Raw genomic sequence first — 26,660 nt, 5'->3', positions numbered from 1 at the left:
ACATCTTCAAAAAGTCCTATTTACCATGGGTTCAAATGCACAGGAATGCAAATTAAGATTAAGACCATGTCTAAATTGGGGTATGTAGGTCAATCAACCACAAGGGATCAGACAATGGCACCACAATTCACCCATTTGCTCAAACCAGAAACCAGGGAGTCCCTCTTGAGTCCTTATTCCTCATGTCCAAATCACTAGCAAGTCCAAAATATTCTATTTTTAAAATTTCTCTCAAATGTGTTTTGCTCACCTCACTGCCAGAACCATAATACAAGTTGCTATCATCTCTCACCTGTACAACCGACTCCTAAAAGCTGTCTTCCCTCAGACATACTGGCTTCTTTCAATCCATTCTCCTTATGGCAACCAGACAGATCTTCTAAACATAAAATTCTGATCATATCACTCCCCTGAAATTCCTTATAGGTTTTTCATTACCCTCAGGAAATGGTCCAAAATTCTTTCCATAATGTACAAGACAATATAACATTATTAAAGAAAAATTGGGGTTCTTACATTGGAGAAACCTGAGTTCAAAAACTAGACTAGAATTCACCAGCGAGTTGACCTAGGGCAAGCCGCTTAGCAACTGTAAACCCGGGTCCTCCCATTTCACCTGTAAAACGTTGTTAATAACCAAGCCTTTCTTATGGGGTTATTATGAGGATTAAACGATACTGCAAGTAGAATGAGGGCAGAGGTTAGTACTTAGAGGGTAGGGTGCTCATGCCTCATAGAAGGCCACTCTGCCCCTCAGTTCAGTGCTCACGTTACAGCTTAGGGGTTAAGAGCACAGATTCTAGACCCAACCTGAACCTCTGTGTGTATTTCCTTCTCCAGAAAATGGGGATAATAATAACCTACCTCACAGGGTAGTTGAGGATTAAATTAAAATAAGTAAAACGGTTAGAATAGTGCCTAGCACATAGTTAACACACCTTAAGTGTTTGCCACTATTTCCCTTATCTTTCAGTTCTTCCAACATGCTATCTCTTTCCTATCTCTTTTCGCCTACTCATCCTTCAGGATTGGGTTCAAACATCTCTTCCTCAGGAGGGCCTTCCCGACCCCAACCCAGGTCCTCTTATGACAGCTCTTTGAGAGGGCAGCATCTTCGACCCCTACCAGTAAGACATGCATATTCCAAGATGCCCACCGCCTATCCCGACAGCAACAACTTCAGCATTCTGCATACCTTTTTCAAAGAACGTCCTTAATACATGTTTTAATGGCTGTCAGGCGGTACGCCCCCGCGAGCGTGTTACTTTCATTGTGTCGACCCGGGCGGCGTGAAGCCACAAAGCCCCCGGGAAGCGAGCCGCTCTAAGCGCATTTCCTGTCGACCCTCCACCCTTGAGCCCTTCATGCATCCCGCCTCCAAGCCTGGGCCAGAAAGGAAGCGGAACTCGGTGAGCTGTGTGGCGATTTCCCGGCCGGACTGAATAGCGGAGCGCACCGAGTGTCCAGGGAAAAACGCCTTGGTTCCCGGCTCCCGCGACATGGCCTTCAACTTTGGGGCTCCGTCGGGCACTTCGGGCACCTCTGCAGCTACTGCGGCCCCCGCGGGTGAGTGATTCCTTTCTGACCTTCTCCCGGGCAGGAGAGGAGGCCTCTAGGCCTTCTTGCCCCTCCTCTGTCCGCGGTTCCCGGGCTGGGATATCCTGTGGTCTCCTGCCCGCGTGGAGATTTTGGGGCATCGGAAAAGGGCGGGCGGCCGCTAAGGGGCCGAGGCGACTCCTGAAGAGTCTTGTGGGTACCCGCAGGGCCCTGTCTTGCCAAGCTGCACTTCCCGCCACAGGGGAGTCCGATTCCGGGACACTCCTCTCTCCGCTTACTGGAGATCCGCCCTCCCCTCGGCACCCTAGCTTCCGGGACAGGCGGGAAAGCTCTCTTGGCTCCCGCAGCCGAACTGGACGCGGATAGGTTTGGGTGGCTCTGGGAGCTGCTCTGCGGCTCCCTCTGTCTGAGCCCGGACAAGCTGGAGCCCTTGCCCCGGCCCCTTTGGTCCTTCCTATGGGTCTTCACGCTGCTGCTCCTTCTGCTTTTTCCCGCCTGTGTTTTCTTAACCCATTTGGAGCAACGTCCAGTTTGTTTTTGTTCACTTCTGTGAAACCTGCTGATTCTTCTAATCCTTCTTTTCTTTTCTTTTTTTTTTCTTTCTCCTCCTTTAAAAATTTTTCTTTCTTTGCCTTCACGCCTATCAGGATTTGGTGGGCTTGAGACTGCCAACTCCACCGCCAGTGGGTTTAATTTTGGGGGTTTCGGACTAACTGCTAATCCTGCAGTGAACTTTAATATTGGGAATTTCGGTGTTTCTACTACCTCGGCGCCTCCGTTCAATTTTGGTAACAGTCTGGCAAGTGCAGGTAGATACTACGGGTCGTATGTGTAACTAGTGTTGGGAGCTGGAGTCCAAGAATATTTCGTGGTTCCTAGAGTTTGGGAAAGAACAATCCCTTGTCTAATAAGGAGAGGAAATTCATTAATGTCGAATCAAAAACATTTGTATCAAGTTTTAACTGTCTTCAAAGACGTGGTTCTGGAAAATTTCCTTGTTAAATTTGCATTTAATTGAACTGAGTATATCTTCCGAATTATTAGGTATATCTGCCGAAGTATAAACTCACCATTCTGGCCCATTTTCCAGAGATTCTTGGACTCCTGCAGTCATTTTTCATTTTTCCTACGTCATTCATTGGGATTTCATTTGATTGTCCTTATGTTTCCAAAGAGAAACAAGTCTTATACGAACAGCAGTGACCTGTCTTGTTTTTTTAACTTGCTAAATAATAATGTATTTCTTTGGCCAACTTGACAGATTAGGATACGTTTTTGTAAGATATGTAATTATAGAAAGAATCCCCAATTCTTTACTGTATTTTTGGGAAATTATCAGAGAGTGCAATTTAATTTATTTTCAGGTAGTATTAAGCCATGCCTAAAAGGTAGGAGAGACAGCTTTGCATTCTAAAAGATAGTTAAGAAGATTTTGGTATTTGTTGGATTGTGTGAAGCTTGTTAAAAATTTTGCAAAACAAAAACTGTAATGGATATATGTGAATTTAAAGTAGGTCTTTTGTGTACTTTACTTACTGTGACCCTATATAAAAATCTTGTTCCTCAGCTGCTCGTATATGAATTTACTCTCCATATCTCTTACATTATGCCACCTATGCCCATGCCAATTATATGCATTTGGTAAACATTATTCTCTAAAACTTATTGGGAAGTCTGCTATTTTGAGCATTCACTTGTTACTGCAATCTGAATATCACCTTAGTATTTGAGTTGAAAACAGTTTGAAGACTTGAAAATTGTAAAGGTAAAATAAATGATTATTATTAAGGTATATTTGAAGTGATCATATTTCCCTGTCTTTTATTTAGTATGTTTACTTTTCCCTGTTTGCTTAAAATTGGCACTGGGTAAAACAGAAACATTATTTTGATATTTGTGTTTCTGAGTATAGCCACCCAGATCATATTCGACAAGTATAAATATACCTGTTTGTTTGCTTGATTTCATTCCTCATTTTGTGTTCTCACTTTTGAGTTGTGACAATGAAACTGTTTTAACTACTTCTTTTACATATGTTAATTAACTTAACCTTCTGCAAAAGGCTGATAGAAATTCTTGTTTACGTTTTTATTTTGTACCCTTGTAGATAGATCTGCTGTTACTAATAAGTATTCTTGGTATTATGGAGCATGAGAAAATATTGACTAATATTTTTATTGTGTAGTCAATTCAGAATTTATCTTAGTTGTCCCGTGGAAGTGAGGAGTAATGTAAAAGATTAAGAACAAGGTTTAATACTTCAGGTGATTTTTATCAAAATATTTAGTTTGCAGCACTGCAGTAGGACCTATAAGTAACAGTCTGAATATTTGGTTATGCTGGCTTGCCACATGCAGTCTACTCTTGAGTAATTTTCCAAATCAGAATTATATGATTTACTATCAAAGGGTTGTTTTTATACTCCTTATATCTTTTATGTTACAATATTGATTAATCTGTCTTGTATACCAGAAATATATGAGATTAAGTTTAGAATCTCAGAAACCTGTACCGTAACTCAGAGCACACGGGGTCCAAACGTTTATCTTGAAAGTCTTTTTGGCACCACATAATAATCTGCTAAAGACTGTTTTGAAGAGGAAAAAAAAACCCATAAAACTATTGTAGATTGACTAGCTTTCCATTCCTATGTAACTGTCTGAAATTTTTCTGGCAGAGTTGGCCAAATTGTGCTAAAGGTCTGCGATAGCCCTTCTCACCTTCCTGCCACTGCCTTCCACTTGTGTGCTTTTTTCTTATCTCTTCCTACAAGAAACATATTCTTCTTGTATAGGGGTCAGTATATTGGTTTGTTTTCTTTGGAAAATTGCTGAGACTTGATGGAGACAAAATAGAAATATGAGCTAAAGTAGATATAAATTAATTCACCAAAACCAAGATTGGAAACTTGCAATTTAGTCTGCTAATAAATGTTCAGCTTACTATTGGTTAAGTGGAATATTATATTAAAATGATTTGAATTAGTTGCTAGAATTCAAATCAGTAGATTTCACATGCAAAATCTGGATTTTCCATCTCTCCTGGGGGGAGAAGTGGTAATATATGACATTACTAAACTAGCATTTTCCTGCAACAGTGATCTGCAAGAATTTAGGAACTGCTGCCATTTTTAAAAACAAGTTTATACTGTTCATTTTGAACAGTTCCACCATTCATTTTTCATCACTTACTGATGTTATTAGCCTAAATCTTGTAGGCATTTGAATTTGCAACCCTTAGTTTAAAAGGATACATGCATCGTTGTTTTAGAGTTTCCTAAGGATTATGTCAATGGGCTTGATCTATTTTCCCAGCTGTAATTGTTAACCACCCCTTAGTTAAAGGGTATATATATTGCATTGTGGGATTTCTACTTTAAATACTTAGTCACCTATTTCTTGCAACATATTGACTTCTTGATAAGTAGTATAGTTCTAAAAAAATTGTCATAAAGGAAAGATTAAATCAATATCTTTTGGCTTGACATGTAACAGTTACTTACAAAATACTTTGAAAAAGAAATGACCTCTTACGTATACAAAAGATTCTTCCTTTCTATTTTATTTATCTTTTTCTTGTTAGGTGGGTTTGGAGGATTTGGGACAACATCTACAACAACAGGTTCTGCGTTCAGCTTTTCTGCTCCAGCTAACACGGGTACTACTGGTAAGATGTCATACTAAGTCATTTGTAGAAATAAATGAGGTAGAGGTCAGGCTTTTTGTTAAACATACAATTCTAATTTTCTTTCAAAGGACTCTTCGGTGGTACTCAGAACAAAGGGTTTGGATTTGGTACTGGTTTTGGCGCAACAACAGGAACTAGTACTGGTTTAGGTACTGGTTTAGGAACCGGATTGGGATTTGGAGGATTTAATACGCAGCAGCAGCAGCAGCAGCAGCAAACTAGTAAGTATAAGAGGTTTTCATCTTACTTCAAATATAAAACTGTAACAGTACTAGCTAACATTATTGAATGTTTTCTGTGTAAAAGGCACTGTTCAAAACACTGAAGTGGATTAACTTTTTTTTTTTTAAAGAATTATAAATATTATATTCCAAAGGATTCCAAAAACTATTTTTCATGTTTATGTATAACTAGGGAGAAGACTGATTGTCATGATGAGGATGATATGGCTCCGGTGTTTAATATTGTTCCATTGAGTTTTATTTTGTTTTTAAAATTAACACAAACGAAAATTGTACAAAAGTACTGCTTAATTAATTATATTTAACATGAACATCCTGGTAACCACTGCCTGTGTCAGGAGATTGACTATGGCCAAAGACCTCACAAACCCACCATATTCCCCTCCCAATCACAGTATTCTCCCTTCCCCCTATAGCCTATCTTTTATGGTGATCACTTCCTTACTTTTCTTTGTAGCTTTATCACTCAAGATTGTAAACAGTGTTGTTCAGTTTTGCCTGTCTTAAGTATCCCCTTCTACCTCTTTCTATTTCTTTTAAATTTGTTGAAGAAATTGGATCATTTGTCCTAAATTTTGTCACAACTTAGGACTTTGCTGTTACATTCCTCTGTATAGTTAAACATAATTCATTGTCCTCTGTAGTTCTTGTGAATTGGGTTGGATCTAGCAGCTAATTTATATTTATTTATTTATATATGTATTTTTTGTAAGAACTGTTTGTATAAATAGTGTTTTCTTCATCAGGAGGTATATAATATCTGGTTATTTCCCTTTTTTGTGTGATATTAGCAGCCATTGATGATCATTAGCTAGATCTGTACTTCATAAGGGGTTGTAAAATGGTGCTATTCTAGCTCTACCATTCCTTTTCCATTTATTCATTGGAATACTCCTATAAAGATAAACTTCACCTCATCTACTATTTGGTTGATTCTTTCCCTTTATTACTAGTTTTCAAAAAATAAGAGTTGGTTCCTTAGCATTCTCCACAGATGACCAGCAGTTTTCTTGGGGTGGTAGGGAGGTTGTCTCCAGATGGCTTTATTTTTTTATATGCAATTTTATTGAGATATATTCACACACCCTGTAGTCCATCCAAAGTATACAATCAGTGGCTCACAGGTGTGTAATTGTCACCATAATCAACACATTTTCTTTACTCCAAAAAAAGGAAAAAAGAAAACCAAAAATATCCCATACCCTTTAGCTCCCATGCCCCCCATTATTGATCCCTAGTATTGGTGTGGTACATTTGTTATTATTGATGAAAGAATCTTTAGATAATACTGTTAACTCTACTTCATAATTTGCAATAGTTACATTTTTTCCCATATGCCACTTTATTATTAACTCCTTATAATAGTGTCGTACATCTGTTCTAGTTCATGAAAGAACTTTTTTATATTTGTACTGTTAATCATAGTCGTCATCCACCACAATATTCACTATATTATATGTTCCCATGTTTTAACCTCTAGCTTTCCTTCTGGTGACATACATGACTCTAAACGTCCCCGTTCAACCACATTCACACACAATTAGTACTGTTATTTATATTCACAATAATAGGCTACCATCATCTCTATCCATTTACAAATGTCTAAGTTCAACCTGGTTAAAGAGTTTCTGCACATATTAAGCAACTGCTCCCCATTCTCTAGCCTCATTCTATCTCCTGATAATCTATATTCTAGACTTTATGTCTAGGAGTTTACATATTATAATTTGTTCATATTAGTGAGCTCATACAATATTTGTCCTTTTGTGTCTGGCTTATTTCACTCAGCATAATGTCCTCAAGGTTCATCCATGTCATCGCATGCTTCAGAACTGCATTCCTTCTTACTGCTAAAAAATATTCCATCATATGCATATACCACATTTTGTTTATCCATACATCGTTGAAGGACAGTTGGGTTGCTTTCGTCTTTTGGCAGTTGTGAATAATGCCTCTATGAACATCAGTGGGCAAATGTCTGTACATGTCATTGCTTTCATATCTTCTGGTATATCCTGAGTAATGGGATTGCTGGATCGTAGTGCAACTCTATACTTATCTTTCTGAGGAACAACCCAAGTGTCTTCCACAGCATCTGTACCATTTTGCATTCCCACCAGCAGTGAATAAGTGTTTTTAATTTCTCCACATCCTCTCCAACACTTGTAGTTTCCTGTTTGTTTAATAATGGCCATTCAAGTGAATGTTTGTTTAATAATGGCCATTCAAGGTGTGAAATGGTATCTCATTGTGGTTTTGGTTTGCATTTCCCTAATAGCTAGTGATGATCGTCTTTTCATGTGTTTTTTAGCCATTTGTATTTCCTCTTTGGAAAAATGTCTATTCATTTATTTTGCCCATTTTATTAATTGGGTTGTCTTTTTACTGTTGAGTTATAGGTTATGTATATATTCTGGATATCAAACCCTTATCAGATGTGTATTTTCCAAATGCTGTATTTTCTCCCATTGAGTTGGCTGCCTTTTCACCCTTTTGACAAAGCTCTTTGAAGCACAGAAGTATTCAGTTTTGAGGACGTCCCATTTATCTATTTTGCTTTCGTTGCTTGTGCTTTGGGCGTAAGCTCTAAGAAACCACTGCCTAGCACTAGAACCTGAAGATGTTTCCCTACATTTCCTTCTAGGAGTTTTATGGTACTGGTTCTTATTTAGGTCTTCAATCCATTTTGAGTTAATTTTTCTTTAGGGTATGAGATTGGAGTTCTCTTTCATTCTTTTGGATACGGATGTCCAGCTCTCCAAGCCCTATTTATTGAAGAGACTGTTCTGTCCTATTTGAATGGACCTGAGAGCCATGTCAAAAATCGATTGACCATAGATCTGAGAGTCTGTTTCTGAACTCTCAATTGTATTCCATTGATTGATATGTCTATCTTTATGCCAGTACTGTGCTGTTTTGACCACTGTGGCTTTCTAATATGCTTTAAAGTCAGGAAGCATGAATCCTTCCACTTTGTTCTTTTTCAAGATGTTTTTGGCTATTCAAGGTCCTTTACCCTTCTAAATAAATTTGATAATTAGCTTTTCCTGCAAAGTAAGCTGTTGGAATTTTGATTGGTATTGTATTGAATCTACAGATCAATTTGGGTAGAATTGACATCTTAACTACACTTAGTGTTCCAATCCATGAACACAGGATGTCTTTCCATTTATTTAGGTCTTCTTTGATTTCTTTTAGCAATGTGGTTTTCTCAATATAGGTCCTTTACATCCTTGGTTAAATTTATTCCTAGATATTTGATTCTTTTAGTTGCTATTATTAATGGAATTTTTTCTTGATTACCTCCTTGGATACTACTGTATAGAAACACTACTGGTTTTTGTGTATTGATCTTGTATCCCATCAATTTGATGAATTTGTTTATTAGCTCTAGTAGCTTTGTCATACTTTTTTTGGGACTTTCTAAATATAGGATCGTGTCATCTGCATATAGTGGAAGTTTACTTCTTCCTTTCTGATTTGGATGCCTTGTATTTCTTTTTCTTTCCAAATTGCTCTAGCTAAAACTTCTAGCACAATGCTGAATAACTGGTGACAGTGGGCATCCTTGTTTTATTCCCAGTCTTAGAGGGAAAGTTTTCAGTCTCTCACCATTTAGTATGATGTTAGCTGTGGGTTTTTCATATATGCCCTTTATCACGTTGAGGAAGTTTCATTCGATTCCTACCTTTTGAAGTATTTTATCAAGAAAAGATGCTGAGTTTTGTCAGATGCCTTTTCTGTGTCAATTGAGATGATCATGTGATTTTTCCCTTTCAATTTGTTAATGTGTTGTATTATATTAATTGACGTGTTCTATTACATTAATTGATTTTCTTGTGTTGAACCACCCTTGCATCCCTGGAATAAAACTGTCTTGGTTTATAACTCTCTTAAAGTGCTGTTGGATTCAATTTGCAAGTATTTTGCTGAAAAATATGGATATTATTCTAATCCACAATTAACATTTCCTTCATAGCATCTAAGACCCAGTCCATAATCGAACTTCCCTATATGTCTCAAAAATGTTTATTTTTAGTTGGTTTATTCAAATCGTGATCCAAAGTCCACACATTCATTTGCTGGTTATGTCTCTTAAATTTCTTTCTAATGTAGAGCATTCCCCACTTTCCTGTTTTCCCTTGTGTTGTTGAAGAGTCTGTTGTGCTGTAAAATGTTCCTCATTCTGGATTTGTCTATTTGCTTCTTCTGGTATCATTTGACTATCTTCCATGAATATCTACTGTATGTTTGGTAAATGAAAGTTAGCCTTAGGGACTTAGACTCAGGTTTTTTATGTTTTGGCAAGAATATTTTGCAGTTGCTGCTATGTGTTATATATTGCATTAGGAGGCTGTCCCACTTTTTGTGGTGCTAAGATTGATCATTGGGTCCAGGTGGTGGCAACCAATCTCTCCCTTTTCAAGTTCCCCATCAACCTTTAACCTAATGGTTTCATTCATTGTTGATCATTGCCTCAATCAGTTATTTCATCAGAAGTTGCAAAATGGTGATTTTCTCATTTCACCCTCCCTTCCACACTGGATTCCTTCTGTAAAAAGAATGTTTCCTTCGTCCCCTAAGACTACTTATTTACCCTGAAATACAGTTTGTATAGGAGAGGAGAATACATTATTTGTAATTGATATTTTTATAAGAAGGAGTTGATTATTTCCAATGGGGCTTTTAGCTTTGGGTCTTTATTTTTTAAAATTATCATTTTGAATGCATGGGATTTAATAGACTGAATGTGTTTCAATTAGTTGCATTCATTATTATTTTTGATGCTCAAATTGTCACATTTTTGGCCAGTGACAGTCCTTAACTTCTATGACATCCCAGTCTGTTTTTTCTACCTCATTGGTCAGTCCTTACCGCTGTTGTCCATCTTTCCCTTCTCTCCGTCACAGGGACTTTGCACATGCTGTTTGTCTTTACTTATACCCCATGGCCTAGATGACTACTTCCTTTACAGCTCAGCTGAAGTGCTAATGGGGCGACTTTCTCTTGATACCCCCTCAGGCTTGATTACCTCCCTTGTTTAGTACTCTCATAGCCTCTGTACTTCTCTGAGGCACTTATCACAGTTGTTAATATTTGTTTGTGCTCAGTTTGTTTAAAGTCTATTTCTATTGACTGCAAGAACCTTGTCTATCTTATTAATCACTACATCCTTAATATCTAGTTCTATGCTGGACACTTAGTGGGTATTTAAGTATTTGTTGAATGAATTCATGTAAATGAATATTCTCAAGGAGGTTGTGTGTTCAAGTGTTCAACAGTGTTCAACAAAGGTTGAAAATTTCTTTGGGGGCTGAAAGAATAGTCAACAGCATAAGGGCTCTGAGAAGGTAGTAAAGTATGAGAAATCAAGTAAGCTGAGGCTTAAAGAGAGTCTAGTGGATTTTATAATTTGAGGTCATCACTGCTGTTCAGGTAGTAAACTTTTCATTTTCTGTTTTATTCTACGTAATTAACATTTTCACTTATCATTTACTCTTTGTTTCCCCCTTTATTAGAGAAGATGTGGGTTTGTGGAACAATCATGCATACAACACAGGATTCCCATTTAGCACCCCACCACCAACACCTTGCATTGGTGTGGAACATTTGTTACAGTTGATGACAGGTAGTCCACTTTGAATGGACTAATGTGGTCATAATCCAGTGTGAAGTCTATTGTAAAGGGAAGATTGAGTGTAAATCAGTATAGTAAATAGTATAGTTTAATTGTCTCATGTAAAAGATGAGGAAGATAAACCCAGGGATTTCTTGCCCAAGGCTACAAAATGAGCTTTTAATAAACCATATTTCAGGTCTTCTGGCTTGTAGTCTAGTTCTTTCCAATTTTCATATCTGCCCATTTTGGGAATTAACAATACTCTTTGAAATGTAAAAGCACCCCTTCTCCAGCCCTGTAGAAGTACCATGGATCTTGTGGTACTCTCAATCTTTAGAGCTGAAAGAGAACTTAAATATCATCTAGTATGATGCTGCTAAAACTCAAGTCATTTTGGTACTGTCTTCATGATTTTTCCCTTATCTACATACCATTTGTATTGTTTAATAATTTTCTTTAATAAAATCAACTTACTTTTACATTTAATACATTTCTTTTAAAAGAAATATTTATATTGCTGCTTTAAGTGGAAAACCAGTGCTATTTGCCATAAAGAAAAGATAATATTAAGTACAAAGAATATATAGTGGTGTTAATAAATTCTAGATACTTGTTGCCTTAAGCTCTGATCTTTGGACATCTTCTCCCTCTTAAAAAGTGGGATAAGCAAGTATTATAGAGTTACAGGCATATTAGCACCAAACTGAGACTTTTTTCTTGATATAATTACATAATTTATTTTTATATGTGAATTAGTGCTATTTAATGACAAGCTATTTGTTTATGACAGCTGTGTAATTTCAGGTAGTAGTGGTACTTACTTATCTCAAACTTGGAGAAATACTCATTCGATCTTATAACTTCGCCATACTTTTCGCTAGAGAAATTGTAGCCCAACAGTTAAGTGACGTGTCAGATGCTACATAGCCAGCTAAAGCTTTAGCCTAGAATCCTGATGGTTAATCCATTTGTTCTTTCACTATATATTTCTTTGTAATAAGAGAAAAAAATGGTTTATTAAGCTTGCATTGATATAATAATGATTCTTTATTGCTTGTATATCCTCACTTTATATTTATTATACAACTGTGATAGCAATAAAATTGTTTAAAAAAGAGGAAATCCTGCAACTTTAATGGAAATGTAATTTCCAGGTCCAAATGCATTCCTTTTTTTTTTGGCATGGGTCTGATATTGTGGATCCAATTTGTGTCCTGGTAATGGAATCAATCATTTAAGGTGACATCATTAGAAAAGGAAGTTTAACATTATAAGGTGTTGTCCTAGCGTGTTAGTTCCCTATTGCTGCTGTAACAAATTACCACCCACTTTATTTTTTTTTTTTAAATAAATTCAAAGTTTTAGGAACAGTTGCAAAAACAATACAAACCCCATACACAGAACTCCAGCATACCCTGACTGCCCTCCCCCGATACCCCGATCCACCAACTTTAACATGCTGTCACCCCGCCATTTCTCTTTCCCTCCCTCCCTCCCTTCCTCCCTCCCTATCTATCATCCATCATCTATTGCTCTGTCTTCTGAACATATGAGAGCAAGCTGCACACATCCTTGAACAAACACTATAATTCACATATACAGTTCCCATGAACAAGAACATTCTTTTATGCAATCCCATTAAGTGCAGCTAAGAAGTTCAAGGAATTCAACATTGATACAAAGCTTACATTCTATATTTCCTTTTTTTTTTTTTTTCTTATGTCCCAACTGTGTCCCTTTGAGCCTCTTGTCCTCCATTCTCAGATCCCATCCAGGATCATCCTTGGCATTCAGTTGTCATCTATTTAGGCTGTCTTTTTTTTTTTTTTCTTTTTTTTTTCAATTGTGGAAACATATATACAGCCTAAATCTTCCCATTCCACCCCCTCCCTGGCATTCCATTAGTGGGATTAATCACATTTAGAATATTGTAATGCTATCACCTTCCCACCCTCCATTACTAGAAATTTCCCTTCACCTCAAACAGCAACTCTACACTCATTTCTTAACTCCCCATTGCCTCTTCCCCCATTTCTCTTAACCCGTACTCTAGTTTTCATCTCTATGGTCATATTCTCTGATAATTTCTTTGTGTTTACTGTGGGGCTTAAAATTAACCTCTTAAATCCATAACAATCTTGTTTTTCTTTGATACCAGCTTAACTTCAATAGGACATGTAAACTGCGTTCCTATACTCCTCCATTCCCCCAACTTTATATAGTTCTTGTCAAAAATTACATATTTTACATTGAGTCCAAAACCACTGATTTGTCATTAGAGTTTGTGTATTTTATATCATGTAGGAAGTAAATAGTGGAGTTATAAATCAAAAATTATTGACTTCTATTTGTATTCCATTGTGGTCAGAGAATGTGTTTTGAATATATTCAAATTTTTTTTTTTTTTTTTTTTTTTTTTTTTTTTTTTTTTTTTTTTTTTTAATTTATTGAGGCTTGTTTTATGTCCAAGCATGTGGTCTATTCTGGAGAAAGATCTGTGATCAGTAGAGAAAAATGTGTGTCCTGGTGATTTGGGATGTAAGGTTCTATATGTATCTGTTAAAATTCTCTATATCTCTCTCTCCTTTCTTTGTTTCTCTGTCAGTAGGGCTCCCTTTAGAATCTGAAGTAGGGCAGGTCTTTTATTGGCAAAATCTCTCAGCATTTGTTTGTCTGTGAAAAATTTAAGCTCTCCCTCAAATATGAAGGAGAGTTTTGCTGGATAAAGTATTCTTGGTTGGAAATTTTTCTCTCTCAGAATTTTCAATATGTCATGCCACTGCCTTCTTGCCTCCATGGTGGCCGCTGAGTAGTCACTACTTAGTCTTATGTTGTTTCCTTTGTATGTGGTGAATTGCTTTTCTCTTGCTGCTTTCAGAACTTGCTCCTTCTCTTCAGTATTTGATAGTCTGATCAGAGTATGTCTTGGAGTGGGTTTATTTGGATTTATTCCATTTGGAATTCGCTGGGCATTTATGCTTTGTGTATTTATATTGTGTAGAAGGTTGGGGAAGTTCTCCCCAACCATTTCTTCGAATACTCTTTCTAGACCTTTACCCTTCTCTTCCCCTTCTGGGACACCAATGAGTCTTAAATTTGGATGTTTTATTTTATCTATCATATCCCTGAGATCCATTTCGATTTTTTCGATTGTTTTCTCCATTCTTTCTTTTGTTCTTTCATTTTCTGTTCTGTGGTCCTCTAGGACACTGACCCATTGTTCAGCTTCCTCTATTCTTGTATTATGAGTATCCAGAGTCTTTTTAATTTGGCCAACAGTTTCTTTTATTTCCATAAGATCTTCTATTTTTTTATTTACTCTTGCAATTTCTTCTTTATGCTCTTTTAGGGTCTTCTTTATGTCCTTTATATCCCGTGCCATGTTCTTCTTCATGTCCTTTATATCCTGTGCCATGCTCTCGTTCTTTGATTGTAGTTGTTTGATTAATTGCGCCAAGTACTGTGTCTCTTTTGATATTTTGATTTGGGTGTTTGGGATTGGGTTCTCCATATCGTCTGGTTTTATCATATGCTTTAAGATTTTCTGTTGTTTTTGGCTTCTTGGCATTTGCTTTGTTTGATAGGGTTCTTTCAAGTTATAAAAAAATACCAATCTAATTTTTCAGATTTACAACTTGGTGGCATACACTTTCTCTAACCAGCATATGGCGTCTGCGAGTCACCTATTCCCCTCAAGTCAGTTCTCCTCAACTTTGTCTTTGTGGTGTGTGGGGAAATGATTCTTGTGGGGTTCAATAGGTGAACTCAGTTTGGGTGTGTTGTTGGTGCTGTCCGCCCTGAATATGGGGCATGTGTCTGGGTGGTTAGGGAGGCAGGGCAGCTTTAATAATCAAACCTCCCAGGTGTTCCTGGAGAGTCAAGGCTGTTGCAAGAGTCTAAGCCTTCATTTCAGTTTTGCCCCAGATTTTCTCTGCCACTGACCCACAAGTCCCCAGCATTGATGTAGCGTCCCTGGGTTTTCCAAGCAGGCCCCCCTTCTCAGCTGTGATCTTCCAGGACCTCTACTGATGGAAGGCTGTGCTACGTCACAAGTGTGCGCTGTCCCTCAAGGGAAGCCCTGGGCCGCCAGGCTGTGCAGGGGTGCTCCCAGCCTGATGCAAAGATGGCTGAATGGGGCATCTCAACCCCCTTCCCCCCCCTTTTCTCACAGCTTCACCTTCCCAGCTCCGGGACAACTAGCTGTGTGTCCACCCAAGACCACTGTCCATGGCTGATATTGTGGCGTGTGTGCAGTGCCATGGATACACTCCCCATCACACTGAGTGTCATGTTGCGGCTCTGGGCTGTGGGTACGGCCCTGGGCAGGAGTGTCTCCAGTCCGCCGGGGAGCTGGCTGCAAGCAGCGCAGTTTCTTTCTCCTTTTGTCTCTCCCCTCTGCCCCCCTGGCTCTGAGGGAATCAGCAGTGGTCTATCTTCCATGCCAGACACTGAGAGGTTGGCACAGCCCGTTCCTGCCATGCTTCACTGCGCGGTTCTCACCGTCATAACTGCAGACGCTCCTGGGTTTTTGTTTTTTTTTTTTTAAAAAAAAGAACTAGTCTATCTCTAAACGCCAACCCCCAGTTTGCCCACACCACAGCAGGGCCGCGGGACTTTCAGCCGGCTTACTCACTCATTTCAGAATGTAGACTCCTTTCAGAATGTAGACTCCTGGTTTCACCGAGTGCATGGTCCCTGTGGTTTTAGTAGACCTTGTCCAGCTGGTGCATCGCTGGAACTGGTGTTCTGGGTCACTTTCTCGTTTTTATCTAGTATTTTTCATGGAGGTGTTTTTTGCCCTGTCTCACCTAGCCGCCATCTTAGGTTCTTTCACCACCCACTTTAAAACATCAGAAATTTGTTGTCTTACAGTTCTAGAGATCTGAAGTTCAGAAATGGTCTTCACTGGGCTAAAATCAGAGTGTCAGTAGGGCTGTTATTCTGGAGGCTCTAGGGGACAATCTTTTCCCTTACCTTTTCCAGCTTCTAGAGGCTCCCTGTGTTTCTTGGCTCGTGGCCTCTTCCTCTATCTTCAAAGCCATCAGCATAGCATATTTACACCTCACTTTGACCCTGACCCTGCTTCCTTCCCTTTCCACTTCTAAAAACCATTATGATTTTATTGGAGCACCTGGATAATTCAGAGTAATTTCTACATCTCAAGATCCTTAATTTAGTCACATATGCAAAGTCCCTTTTGTCATATAGTCACAGATTCTGGAGATTAGGATACATACAGCTTTGGGGAATCATTATTGTACCCATCGCATCTAGGATTTAAATTAAGTTCTATTTTTGAAATACTAATTTTTGGATACATTTTTAGCATTAGGTGGTCTCTTCAATCAGCCTACACAAGCTCCTACCCAATCCAACCAACTGATAAATACAGCAAGTGCCCTTTCTGCTCCAACACTATTGGGAGATGAGAGAGATGCTATTTTGGCAAAATGGAATCAGCTGCAGGCTTTTTGGGGCACAGGAAAAGGATATTTCAACAATAACATTCCACCAGTGGAATTCACACAAGAAAATCCCTTTTGCCGATTTAAGGTATTATGCCTGCTTTTGGTCTCCTTTTAAAAAGTGGGGGGAGAATATGATATTTAGATTAAAATAATTTTGAAAAAACAATTGCTTGGTTCTCTAGTACTGCTTGAACATGGTATGATTATACATTTATTAAAATATAAATTACAAAACGAAGTGATTTCTTACAAATGTGATTGAGGGTGACCAGAATATGACTTCAGGAAAGTGTGACTAGAGTGACATATAACTGAGATAAAAATGTTAACAAAAGGGGATTGGTCTGCATAGCATCTATAAAAGAAACACCTCAAACTAGAATTTTGAAGTATTCATCTAACATTGTCCAGGAAAGTTCACGTAATCAGTGATTAGGAGTATTTGCTCTGCTTGGTATGCTAACCCTATCGATGCTCCTAGAGCTGGATTCCAAGATCATTAAAACAGGTAAAAGGCTTCTATCTAAAAGAGTAATTCTTCAGAAAGGTGTAGCTGACTATTTTAATAATATGTAATAAACTAACTTGTTCCCTAAAGTTTTGTATTACATGAAATCATAAAATGATGTACACCTTCTTGATAGTATTTGTAAATTGGCAGTGGTATTATTGTATCTTAAAAGTATGTATTCGTAAATCGCTTCTTTATATTTGTAGAACTTAAGAGTTTAAGACTCCAAGAGTCAGATATGTAGTGAAATAAAATATATTTTGGTCTGTGATTTTTGTATTTATTATTAAAATGATATGAAGAGTTGTTTCAACAATGTTCAGAAACACCCAATAATAATATATATCAAAGTTTCTTTAGGGAGAATGCTCTTTAGTCTCTGTTGAGGAAATTTTAATTGCACGTATCTTAAACATATGTTCATATTTTCTTTTTATAATTGTGTGACCTCGAGGACAGAGTGGTGAAAAGACTCCTTTTCCCTTCATTTCAAACATTAAGCTGTTTTGCCTGTTTTAGTGGATATTAAGCTATTAATAGTAAACATTTGATTGAAGATCTGTATATATTTTTGATATTGTTTATTTTGACATTACACAGGCAGTAGGTTACAGTTGTATGCCCAATAATAAAGATGAAGATGGACTAGTGGTTTTAGTTTTCAACAAAAAAGAAACAGATATTCGAAGCCAGCAACAGCAATTGGTAGAATCATTGCATAAAGTTTTGGGAGGAAACCAGACCCTTTCTGTAAATGTAGATGGTATTAAAACATTGCCAGATGATCAGTAAGTATACATTAATTATACTATATATTTATGTGTGCCTTGATCCAAAGAGAGTGATCAATAGTGTTTTTGTTGCTGAAGTACAAATTAAATCTCAGAGTTATCTCTCAGCTAGTATTTATTCAGTGTTTATAGAAACATTTGTTTAAAAGCTTTTTTTAAAAATTTTGGATATCTTATCACATGCTAATAATTTCTTAGATTTTTCATTCAGGGGCAGGAAATGTTTCATTCAGTAGGAAATGTATCTTTGCAAATCAAAGGCCAACAAGATGTTACTGTTAAGTTTTAGGAGCTAAATTAATTGATTCATTATTCATGGTCATTAACGGGTACATATGATTAATTTACTTCCCTTGTTCCATGTATAATTTTTCAGTCTTAATTGGCAAGATGTTTATTTTAGGACATTTAGGGTTAGAACAATTATTATTAATGAACTATAATGACTCAGATTGGATTTTACTTCTTGTTCTTTGTGGTGGTTTGAAGCTATATGTACTCCAGAAAAACATGTTCTTAATTCTGATCCATTCCTGTGGATGTGAATGCACTGTAAGTAGGACCTTTTGATGAGGTTCCTTCAATTAAGGTGTGGCCCAACCCAATCAGGAAGGGACTTAATCCTGTTACTGAAGTCCTTGGAAAGCAGAATGAAATTCAGACGCAGAGAGAGAAAGCCACAAAGGGAGCAGCCAGAAGCTGAACATCAGTGTAACCCAGAAGGGAAGGGAGAAACCAGGAGACCTTGCCATGTGTCTTGCCATGTGACAATCTAAGGACCAAGGATCGCCAGCAGCCAGCTCCAGAACACGACTGTCTACTGAAAGAAAGCATCACCTTGATGATGCCTTGATTTGGACTTTTTCCTAACCTCAACACCATGAGCAAATAAATTCCCGTTGCGTCAACCAGACCATTGCATTAGTATTTGCTTGAGCAGCCTGGGACACTAAAACAGTCTTAATTGCAATGAAGAAACCCATAAACTTAAGTAGTCTCCAAAGTAATTCTCAATTTTGAAAAAAATAAATAACGTTTACGTAGGATTTTGCAATTAAGCAGACCCTTTTACAAATACTACTTTATTTGCCTATCTCATTTTAGCGCTGTCATTTAAGTTGGTTCACCAGTGATTGTAACATTAGGAAAGGTTTTTTTATTTTCCAAGATTTAAGAAAAAACATTTTAACTCCTTTTACCAGAGCAACCATTTGTTTGTTTGTTTGTTTGTTTTTTTACATTAGCAATATTTATTTTACAAATCATGGCCAAGTTGCAGTGATACATTTTCTGATTGACTCAGTATGTTAATGTGAAATATACAGCATAAAAATTTAACTGCTAGGCAGAGTCCCCATTTCTTTATTATTATTATTAAACTTAGAGTTTTGAATCTCCCCAAACTGCAATTCGTTTTAGATTAAGAGATATTTCCTAGATTTCATTTAACCTTTCCTTGAGCCTGCCCCTCTTTTTTTCCATAATAGAATAGCTTTCTAAGGAATAGCATTAGGCTTAGCTTTTATTTGTTATATAAGAATTTTTTAAAAATTCATTTTATCTTCGGTTACTCTGGAAGCTTTTTTCTGTTATACTCAGAGCAACCATTTCTTAATTCACCTACTAACTCTTTTAAAATTACATGCTGTGTTGATATTTGTGGCTGTGAGTTTTGTGCTCAGTATTTTATAACTGGGATATTTTTCCCCTAGGACAGAAGTCGTTATTTATGTTGTTGAGCGTTCTCCAAATGGTACTTCAAGAAGAGTTCCAACTACAACATTATATGCTCATTTTGAACAAGCCAATATAAAAACACAGTTGCAGCAACTTGGTGTCACTCTTTCTATGACTAGAACAGAACTTTCTCCTGCACAGATCAAACAGCTTTTACAGAATCCTCCTGCTGGTATGTTTCTAGAGTCATAGAATTGAGAAAATTAAAAATTATAAATAACCCTCCACCTAATTTGGGTGATGTTGATTGGCTATTAATGTTACTAAAACTTTTGTCAGCTTATCACGTCACCTTATTTGCGACACAGCTTTGGATCTTTTTATTGTATTCATTCATTTAGTTTTTTAATTATGTAACTAATATGTTAGAAAATTTAGAAAATAATGAGCAAAAGAAAACTCATAAAATATCCAAATGTTCTTTACTCATAAAATTTTGATTTTTTTCTAGTTTATCACTTGTTTTAATTGAGTATTCAAGTGAATTTTGAATGTGTTCTCATTGTAAAAGATTTTAGATGGTATAACTAGATTGACTATGTAACGGATTTCCTTTTACCTCCCTTCCCCAGAAGTAACTACTGTCAGTAAAATATTGTATTTTATTAGTGTTTTATCTGTGATTGTGAAATACAAGCTTATGTACATGTCCTTCAAAAAAAGGATAGTACAGTGTGCATTTATTTCAACTTGCCCTTTCACTTACAGTATTTCTTAGTGATTTCCATGTCAATGCATGAAGGTAAATCTTATTACTTTAAAATACTATATAGTATTTTATGGATATACCTTAATTTATTTAACCACTAGATTGTTTCTTCTCTATCTTTTCATTATTAGAAACTAAGCAACAATTACTGTCCTTGTAAGTATATCTTAGAACACATGGTTATCTATTTCTTTAGAATATATCTCTGGTAATGAAATTTTGAGTCAAAGATTATATGTACCTTATATATTGTTAGATGTTGCCAAATTGCTCTCCAAAGAAATTTTTACCAATTGACATTCTTAACAGAAATGTGTGAGTTTTCATTTTGCTACATTTTTTCCAACAATGGAGATTATGAATTTTTCTGATTTTTGCCATTCTCATGGGAAGAAATTAATACCTAATATTTTAATTTGTATTTCCCTGATTACTACTAAAGTTGAACATCTTTCATATGTTATTAGCCACATGTTTGAATTTTTGTGAATTACTTATTCATATCCTTTGCCCATTTTCTTACAGATTTCTTGCCTTTATGACGTATAGTACCTTTTTATAAATTCTGGAGGTTAATCTATTATACAATAAGTTGTAGATATTTTCTTTCAATCTGTGCATTTTTTTTAGCTTTATTCATCCTATAAAAAATTTTATTTTTATAGTGGTCATATAGGACAAGTCATTTTTCATTATGGTTTCTGGTTTTGTGTCTTACTTTGGGAAGGCCTTTGCCATACAAATATTATAAAAATGAAAAATAATGTATTTTAGGAAAAATATTTCTTCTTTGTGATAGGTGTTGATCCTATTATCTGGGAACAAGCCAAGGTAGATAACCCTGATTCTGAAAAGTAAGTATATTTTGATCTTGTTTCAATTTGATGTAAGAACTAATATGTGTTATTAAGGAAACAAACAAATGCAAGCCATTAATTATTATTCTTACATTTGGGACGAGTTCATTTTCATTTTCATTGCTTTTTGGAAAGTGCTGCCTATGGTTAGCCAGCACAGTGTGGTAAAATATCGCTGGTAATAAAGAAATGTGAGTACCAGTCCTGTAATTGCCTTTACATTTAACAATACAGTTTTTTGACTGTACTGTATTTCCTTGTCTGCAAAAGAGGGAGGTTGAATAAAATCTCTGGTGTATCATTGCTGATTTCACAGTCATTGATCTGTCTAGGCATTTAATGTAAAATTACGTGAATGTTTTTATTATGAAAATCTTAACTTCTTGTACTTTGTAGTAATAGGCTTAAGATCTGAAAATTGACCACTTGAATTTCCTTAGGTTAATTCCTGTACCAATGGTGGGTTTCAAAGAACTTCTCCGAAGATTGAAAGCTCAAGATCAGATGACTAAGCAACATCAGACCAGACTAGATGTAAGCATTAGCTTTGCATTCTCTGGGCCTGGGGTTAGTAAAAGGGATTATAAACATTTGATTCCTTTTATAATTGTGCTATTTTGCCTTACAGGGAAACAATATAGTGTACACTTCAAATTAGCAATTTTAGTTTTATACAACTACCTTTTTGAGACCCCCAAATCATATATCTGATTTCTTTTAGTAATGAGTTTAGAATTTAGAATTGTTGGCTTAGCAAATAATAGACTGCCGTTTACAATTCCAGCCAGCAAATGCATATTATTTTCTTTACTAAATGCTTTTATTTATGTAGGGACCTTATGAAAATGGAGGCTATAATTATGATTCTTTGTGTTGTGATAATATAATTATTTGTAGTCATAGGTTGATGAAGCAAATTAAAATTACTGAATTATTAAATGTACCTAATATTTTGTTAAGTTCATTAAGTAGAATTTATAATAAAATATTTAAAGGTTCTTAAAAGTCATCTCCAGATTCCCTTATAAAGGAATTTCTGATGAGACATTCATTCAGACTGAGTAATGAAAAGCTTACTATTTTATGAACCATCCCATTGTTTTGTCAGGCAGCGCTGATTGATACAAATTCTCTTTCCAGTGTCTACCTTGCTATAATTTACACCTATTTTTTCTGGCATTGCTTTGTGGGTAATCATGTGCTTCCTGTGACAGCCCTGTATTACCCTTATTTGAACATCATGACCATTGTTCCTGTTTAGTATTTTCTTCTCTGGCTAAAGATTCCTAGCCTAGTTTCTCACGTGACGTGATTTCTAGACTATTCATTATCTTAGGCTGGACACACTGAATTTATCAGCATCACTTTTTTTTCTTTCTTTTTTTTTATTAGAGAAGTTGTAGGTTTATAGAAAAGTCATGCATAAAATACATAAAATACAGAGTTCCCATATACTACCATACTATTAACATCTTGCATTAATGTGGTATATGTGTTACAATTCATGAAAGAACATTCATCAGCATAACTTTTAAAATGAGTTGCCCAGAATACTGTAAGTGGGGTATGACCAGAGTTATTGTTCTCTTTATCTGAACACTGGACTTCTATTATTGCAGGTTAAGGTTGCATTATTTTCCTTGAAATAGTGTTGAATACTAATGACCTTGTTTTTGTATGATTTGGACTAATAGACATTTCAGTGGCCTTTTCTTTTTGTTGTTTTTTCCTTGCTTTCTCTGGAACATTCATTACTCTTTACTACTGTAGTCATTCACGTAACAAACATTTATTTAACTAGTATATGTAGGGTATTTTTCTAAGCAAGTTATAGATACAGAGAAGAATAAAACAGAACCTGGCCTTAAGCTCATTGTCTAGTATGAAAAACAGTTTATACAAAGAGATTAATTTGAGTCCAGATAATTAATTTAAGAGGTTAGGTAAATAAATAGGAAGCCTGAAGGAAGGACTATGCCTGGGAAAGATTCCTAGAAGAGACTGTTAAGCAGGGACTTGAAGGATGAATCAGGAGTTTGCTGGGAGAAAAGTAGGTGGGGAGGATATACAGCCTTCCTGGAAAAATAACAGCAGTTACAAAGTCATGGAGGCATAAAATAGCAGGGTTGGTTTGGAGAAGCTGCAAATAATTAAAATAGGATTGTAGCAAAGATATGATAGGGTAGAGCAGGAGATGAAGTCAATGAAATAAGCAGGAGCCAGTTTATAGAAAACATCTTAGGCTGTTAAGTAAAACTTGCCATTACCTTTGTGAACACTGGGAAGGTACTGATAGTTCAGGGAGGAGGCAGTGGGACTGGAGGTAGTGAAACCATTAGAAAACTCGTGTGTGAGCCTACCTGAGAGGATGAGGTAGATATGAGAAACGTTTAAGAGTTAGAGTCACTAGCTTTTGTGATTGAGTATGGAGAGTTAAGAAGAAAGAGTCTAAGATGATTTCATACTTCTGGACTGAGTAAATTGAGGTCAAGAATACAGAAGGAAGGAAGGGAAGGGCAGTTTTGTGGAGGAAAATGACAAATTTTGTTATGGTAGTACTTTTTGAGGTATCTATAGAATGTCCAGGTGGAGGTGTCCAATAGGCAAATCGATATGTAGTTTGCAAGTACTGGAGAGAGGACTAGACAAGAGAAAGAGATTTGGATTCTGAGAGAATATGTAGTTTCCTGGGGAGAGTTTGTAACAAAGAAGGAACCAAGGGCCAAGTTCCAATGAATCTCTAATATGTAGAGAAAGGAAAAGACAGGGAAGGCCATTATACAAGTGCATTCAAGTGACAAAAGGACTGAAAAGTGGCCATTGGATTTAGCTCTTGGTCTACTTAGTTTTTTGTTTGTTTGTTTTGTTTTCCTTTCTTTTGTTCTTTCTTTTGAACTTCAGGTGAGAGGTTTGAGGTAAATATATTTTATATTTCAAGCCATTCCCTCATGAGACTCTTTCTTGGGTGTTTTTAATTCCCGCGCCTTTATCCCGTAACTCCACTCACATTTTTTTCTCCCACTTGCCACCCTCTCCTTTCTCCAGTGGTTTGTGTCATTTTGAGATTCATCCAAGTTGTTGTGTGTATCCAGAATTAGTTCCTTTTTTATTGCTGAGTAGCCTTCAGTTGTATGGATGTACCCTACAGGTTATCTGTTCACCTACTGAAAGACTGTAGGGTTGTTTCCAGTTATTGGGGATCCTGAATAGAGTGGTTATAAACATTCAGTGTACTGGTTTTTGTGTGACCATAAGCTTTCACTTCTTTGGGTAAAAACCTAGGAGTGGGATTGCTGGACATATGGCACATAAATGTTAAAATTTATGAGAAACTGCCAAACTGTTTTCCAGAGTGACTGTACTATTTTGAATTCCCAATAACTGCTTTAAATGATATTTTTTATGTCAGTGCCCAATTGTTTGTTACTATTATATGTAAACAGGATTGAATTTTGTGTGTTGACCTTGTATTTTGTGATGTTACAAAACTGACTCATTGGTTCTAGGAACTATAAATTCCTTTAGATTTTTCTGTGTTAAACGATCATGTCATCTGTGAAAAGAGTTTTATTTCTTCCTTTCTGATCTATAACTCATTTCTTTTTCTTGCCTTCTTTCACTACATAGGATGTCCAGTTTGATGTAGAATAGGAATATTGAGAGTGTTCATCCTTCCTTACCTTGTTCCTGATCTTAATGGGAAAGCATTCACTATTAAGTATGATGTTAGATCTAAGTTTTTTGTAGATTCCTCTTATCTAGAGGAAGTTCCCTTCTATACCTAGTTGATGAGCACTTTTGTAATGAATAAGGAATTTTTTCAATTTTTTTTTTCTGCATCCATTGATAGGATCATGCGGTTCTCTTTAAACCACTGATGTGGTAAATTAGATTTATTGATATCTGAATATTGAATCAGCCTTGCATTCAAGGGATAAGTACCACTTGGTGGTAGTGTATTATATTATTTTTATATATTGCTGGCTTCGATTTGCTAATACTTTATTAGGGTTTTTGTGTCTGTTTTCATGAGGGATATTGGTCTGTAAATTTCTTGTGCTGCCTTTGCTTGCTTTTAGAATCAGGCTAAGGTGTTCCATCCTCTTCCATTTTATAGAAGAGATGATGTAGAACTGGTGTTATTTCTCCTTTAAATGTTTGATTAAATTCAGCAGTGAAATCATCTCAGACCTGGGGATTGCTTTTTCAGGTTTTTAACTATGAATTCTATTTATTAAATAAATATAGAGCTATTGAGGTTATCTGTTTCATTTTGGGTAAGTTTTGTTAGTTTGTGGTTTTCAAAGAATGGCCCATTTCATATAAGTTGTCAAAGTTATGTGCATAATATGGATGATTGCATGGTATGTGAATATATCTCAATAAAACTAAATTGTATGGTATGTGAATATATCTCAAGAAAAATTTAAAAGTGTAATGATATGACCTCTTTTATTCTGGTATTGGTAATGCATGTCTTCTTTTTTTCTCTATTTTTAATTTCATCTCTTATTTTTTATTTCCTTTATTTTACTTGCTTGAGGTTTATTTTGTTCTTTTTCTAGTTTCTTAAGGTAGCAGCTTAGATTATTTACCTGAAACCTTTCTATTTTCCTTATATAAGCATTTAATGCTATTAATTCTCCTCTAAGCATCCCCAAATCCCACAAATTTTGATATATTTTCTAATTTCCCTTGAGCGTTCTTTTTAATGGTTGAATTTTTCAACTAATGGATTATTTAGAAGTATGTTTAGTTTCCAAGTGTTGGAGACTTTCCTATCATTCCTATTGATTTCTAGTCTAATTCTTTTATAGTCAGAGAGCATATTTGATATGAATTTTAATTCTTTTAACTTTATTAAGGACCTTGAAAAGAATGTGGAGTTTTCTGTTAGTGTCAGTGAGATCCAGTTGGTTGATGGTATTGTTCAGTTTTTCTATATTCTTGGTGATTTTTCTGTCTATTCTATTATAGTGAGAGGAGAGTTGACATCTCCAACTACAGTTGTGGATTTGTCTATTTCTCCTTTAGTTCTATCAGTTTTTGCTTAAAGTATTTTGAAGCTCTGTTATCTAGTACATTTGCATCTAGGATTATTATGTTTTCTTGGCAAATTTACCTTTTATTATTATGTGATCTGTTTTGTCCCTGGTAATTTTCTTTGCTCTGAAGTTTACTTCATATGATATTAATATAGCCACTCTAGCTTTCTTTTGATTAGTGGTTAATTGGCATATCTTTTTCCATCCTTTTACTTTTAACCTACTTATATTGTTATATTTGAAGTATGTTTTTTGTAAACAGCATGAAGTTTGGATTTAGGCCTACTATTTTATTATTTATTTTCTTTTGTTCCTTCTGTTTTTTGTTTCCTCTCTTTCTCCCTTTTTGCCTTCTTTTGGGTTATTTGGACATTTTTCAGCATTACATTTTTAATTTATTGTGACTTCAACTATCAGATTTTTAGTGGTTGTTCTA

General features: G+C 36.0%; 1 protein-coding gene across 2 annotated transcripts in view; it reads left to right on the top strand.

Moving 5' to 3' along the window:
* The first annotated feature begins 1,459 nt into the window (after positions 1-1,459).
* The window catches only part of NUP54 (nucleoporin 54), a 49,928-nt gene continuing 24,727 nt past the window's right edge, over positions 1,460-26,660 (top strand). Inside the window, exons 1-9 of one of the 2 annotated variants that reach the window (XM_037830016.1) lie at positions 1,500-1,566; positions 2,205-2,366; positions 5,140-5,223; positions 5,313-5,465; positions 16,433-16,659; positions 17,686-17,873; positions 19,589-19,785; positions 21,122-21,176; positions 21,620-21,713. In XM_037830016.1, the coding sequence (XP_037685944.1) occupies positions 1,500-1,566; positions 2,205-2,366; positions 5,140-5,223; positions 5,313-5,465; positions 16,433-16,659; positions 17,686-17,873; positions 19,589-19,785; positions 21,122-21,176; positions 21,620-21,713 (1,227 nt within the window). Of the gene's footprint in view, positions 1,567-2,204; positions 2,367-5,139; positions 5,224-5,312; positions 5,466-16,432; positions 16,660-17,685; positions 17,874-19,588; positions 19,786-21,121; positions 21,177-21,619; positions 21,714-26,660 lie in introns of both variants that reach the window. The other variant, XM_037830015.1, reaches the window with a different exon arrangement.

The sequence above is a fragment of the Choloepus didactylus genome, chromosome 3 (assembly GCF_015220235.1).
Source record: "Choloepus didactylus isolate mChoDid1 chromosome 3, mChoDid1.pri, whole genome shotgun sequence".
NCBI classification, from domain to species: domain Eukaryota; kingdom Metazoa; phylum Chordata; class Mammalia; order Pilosa; family Megalonychidae; genus Choloepus; species Choloepus didactylus.
Note: the sequence above shows the minus strand (reverse complement) of the source record. Positions and strands in the feature narration are given on the sequence as shown.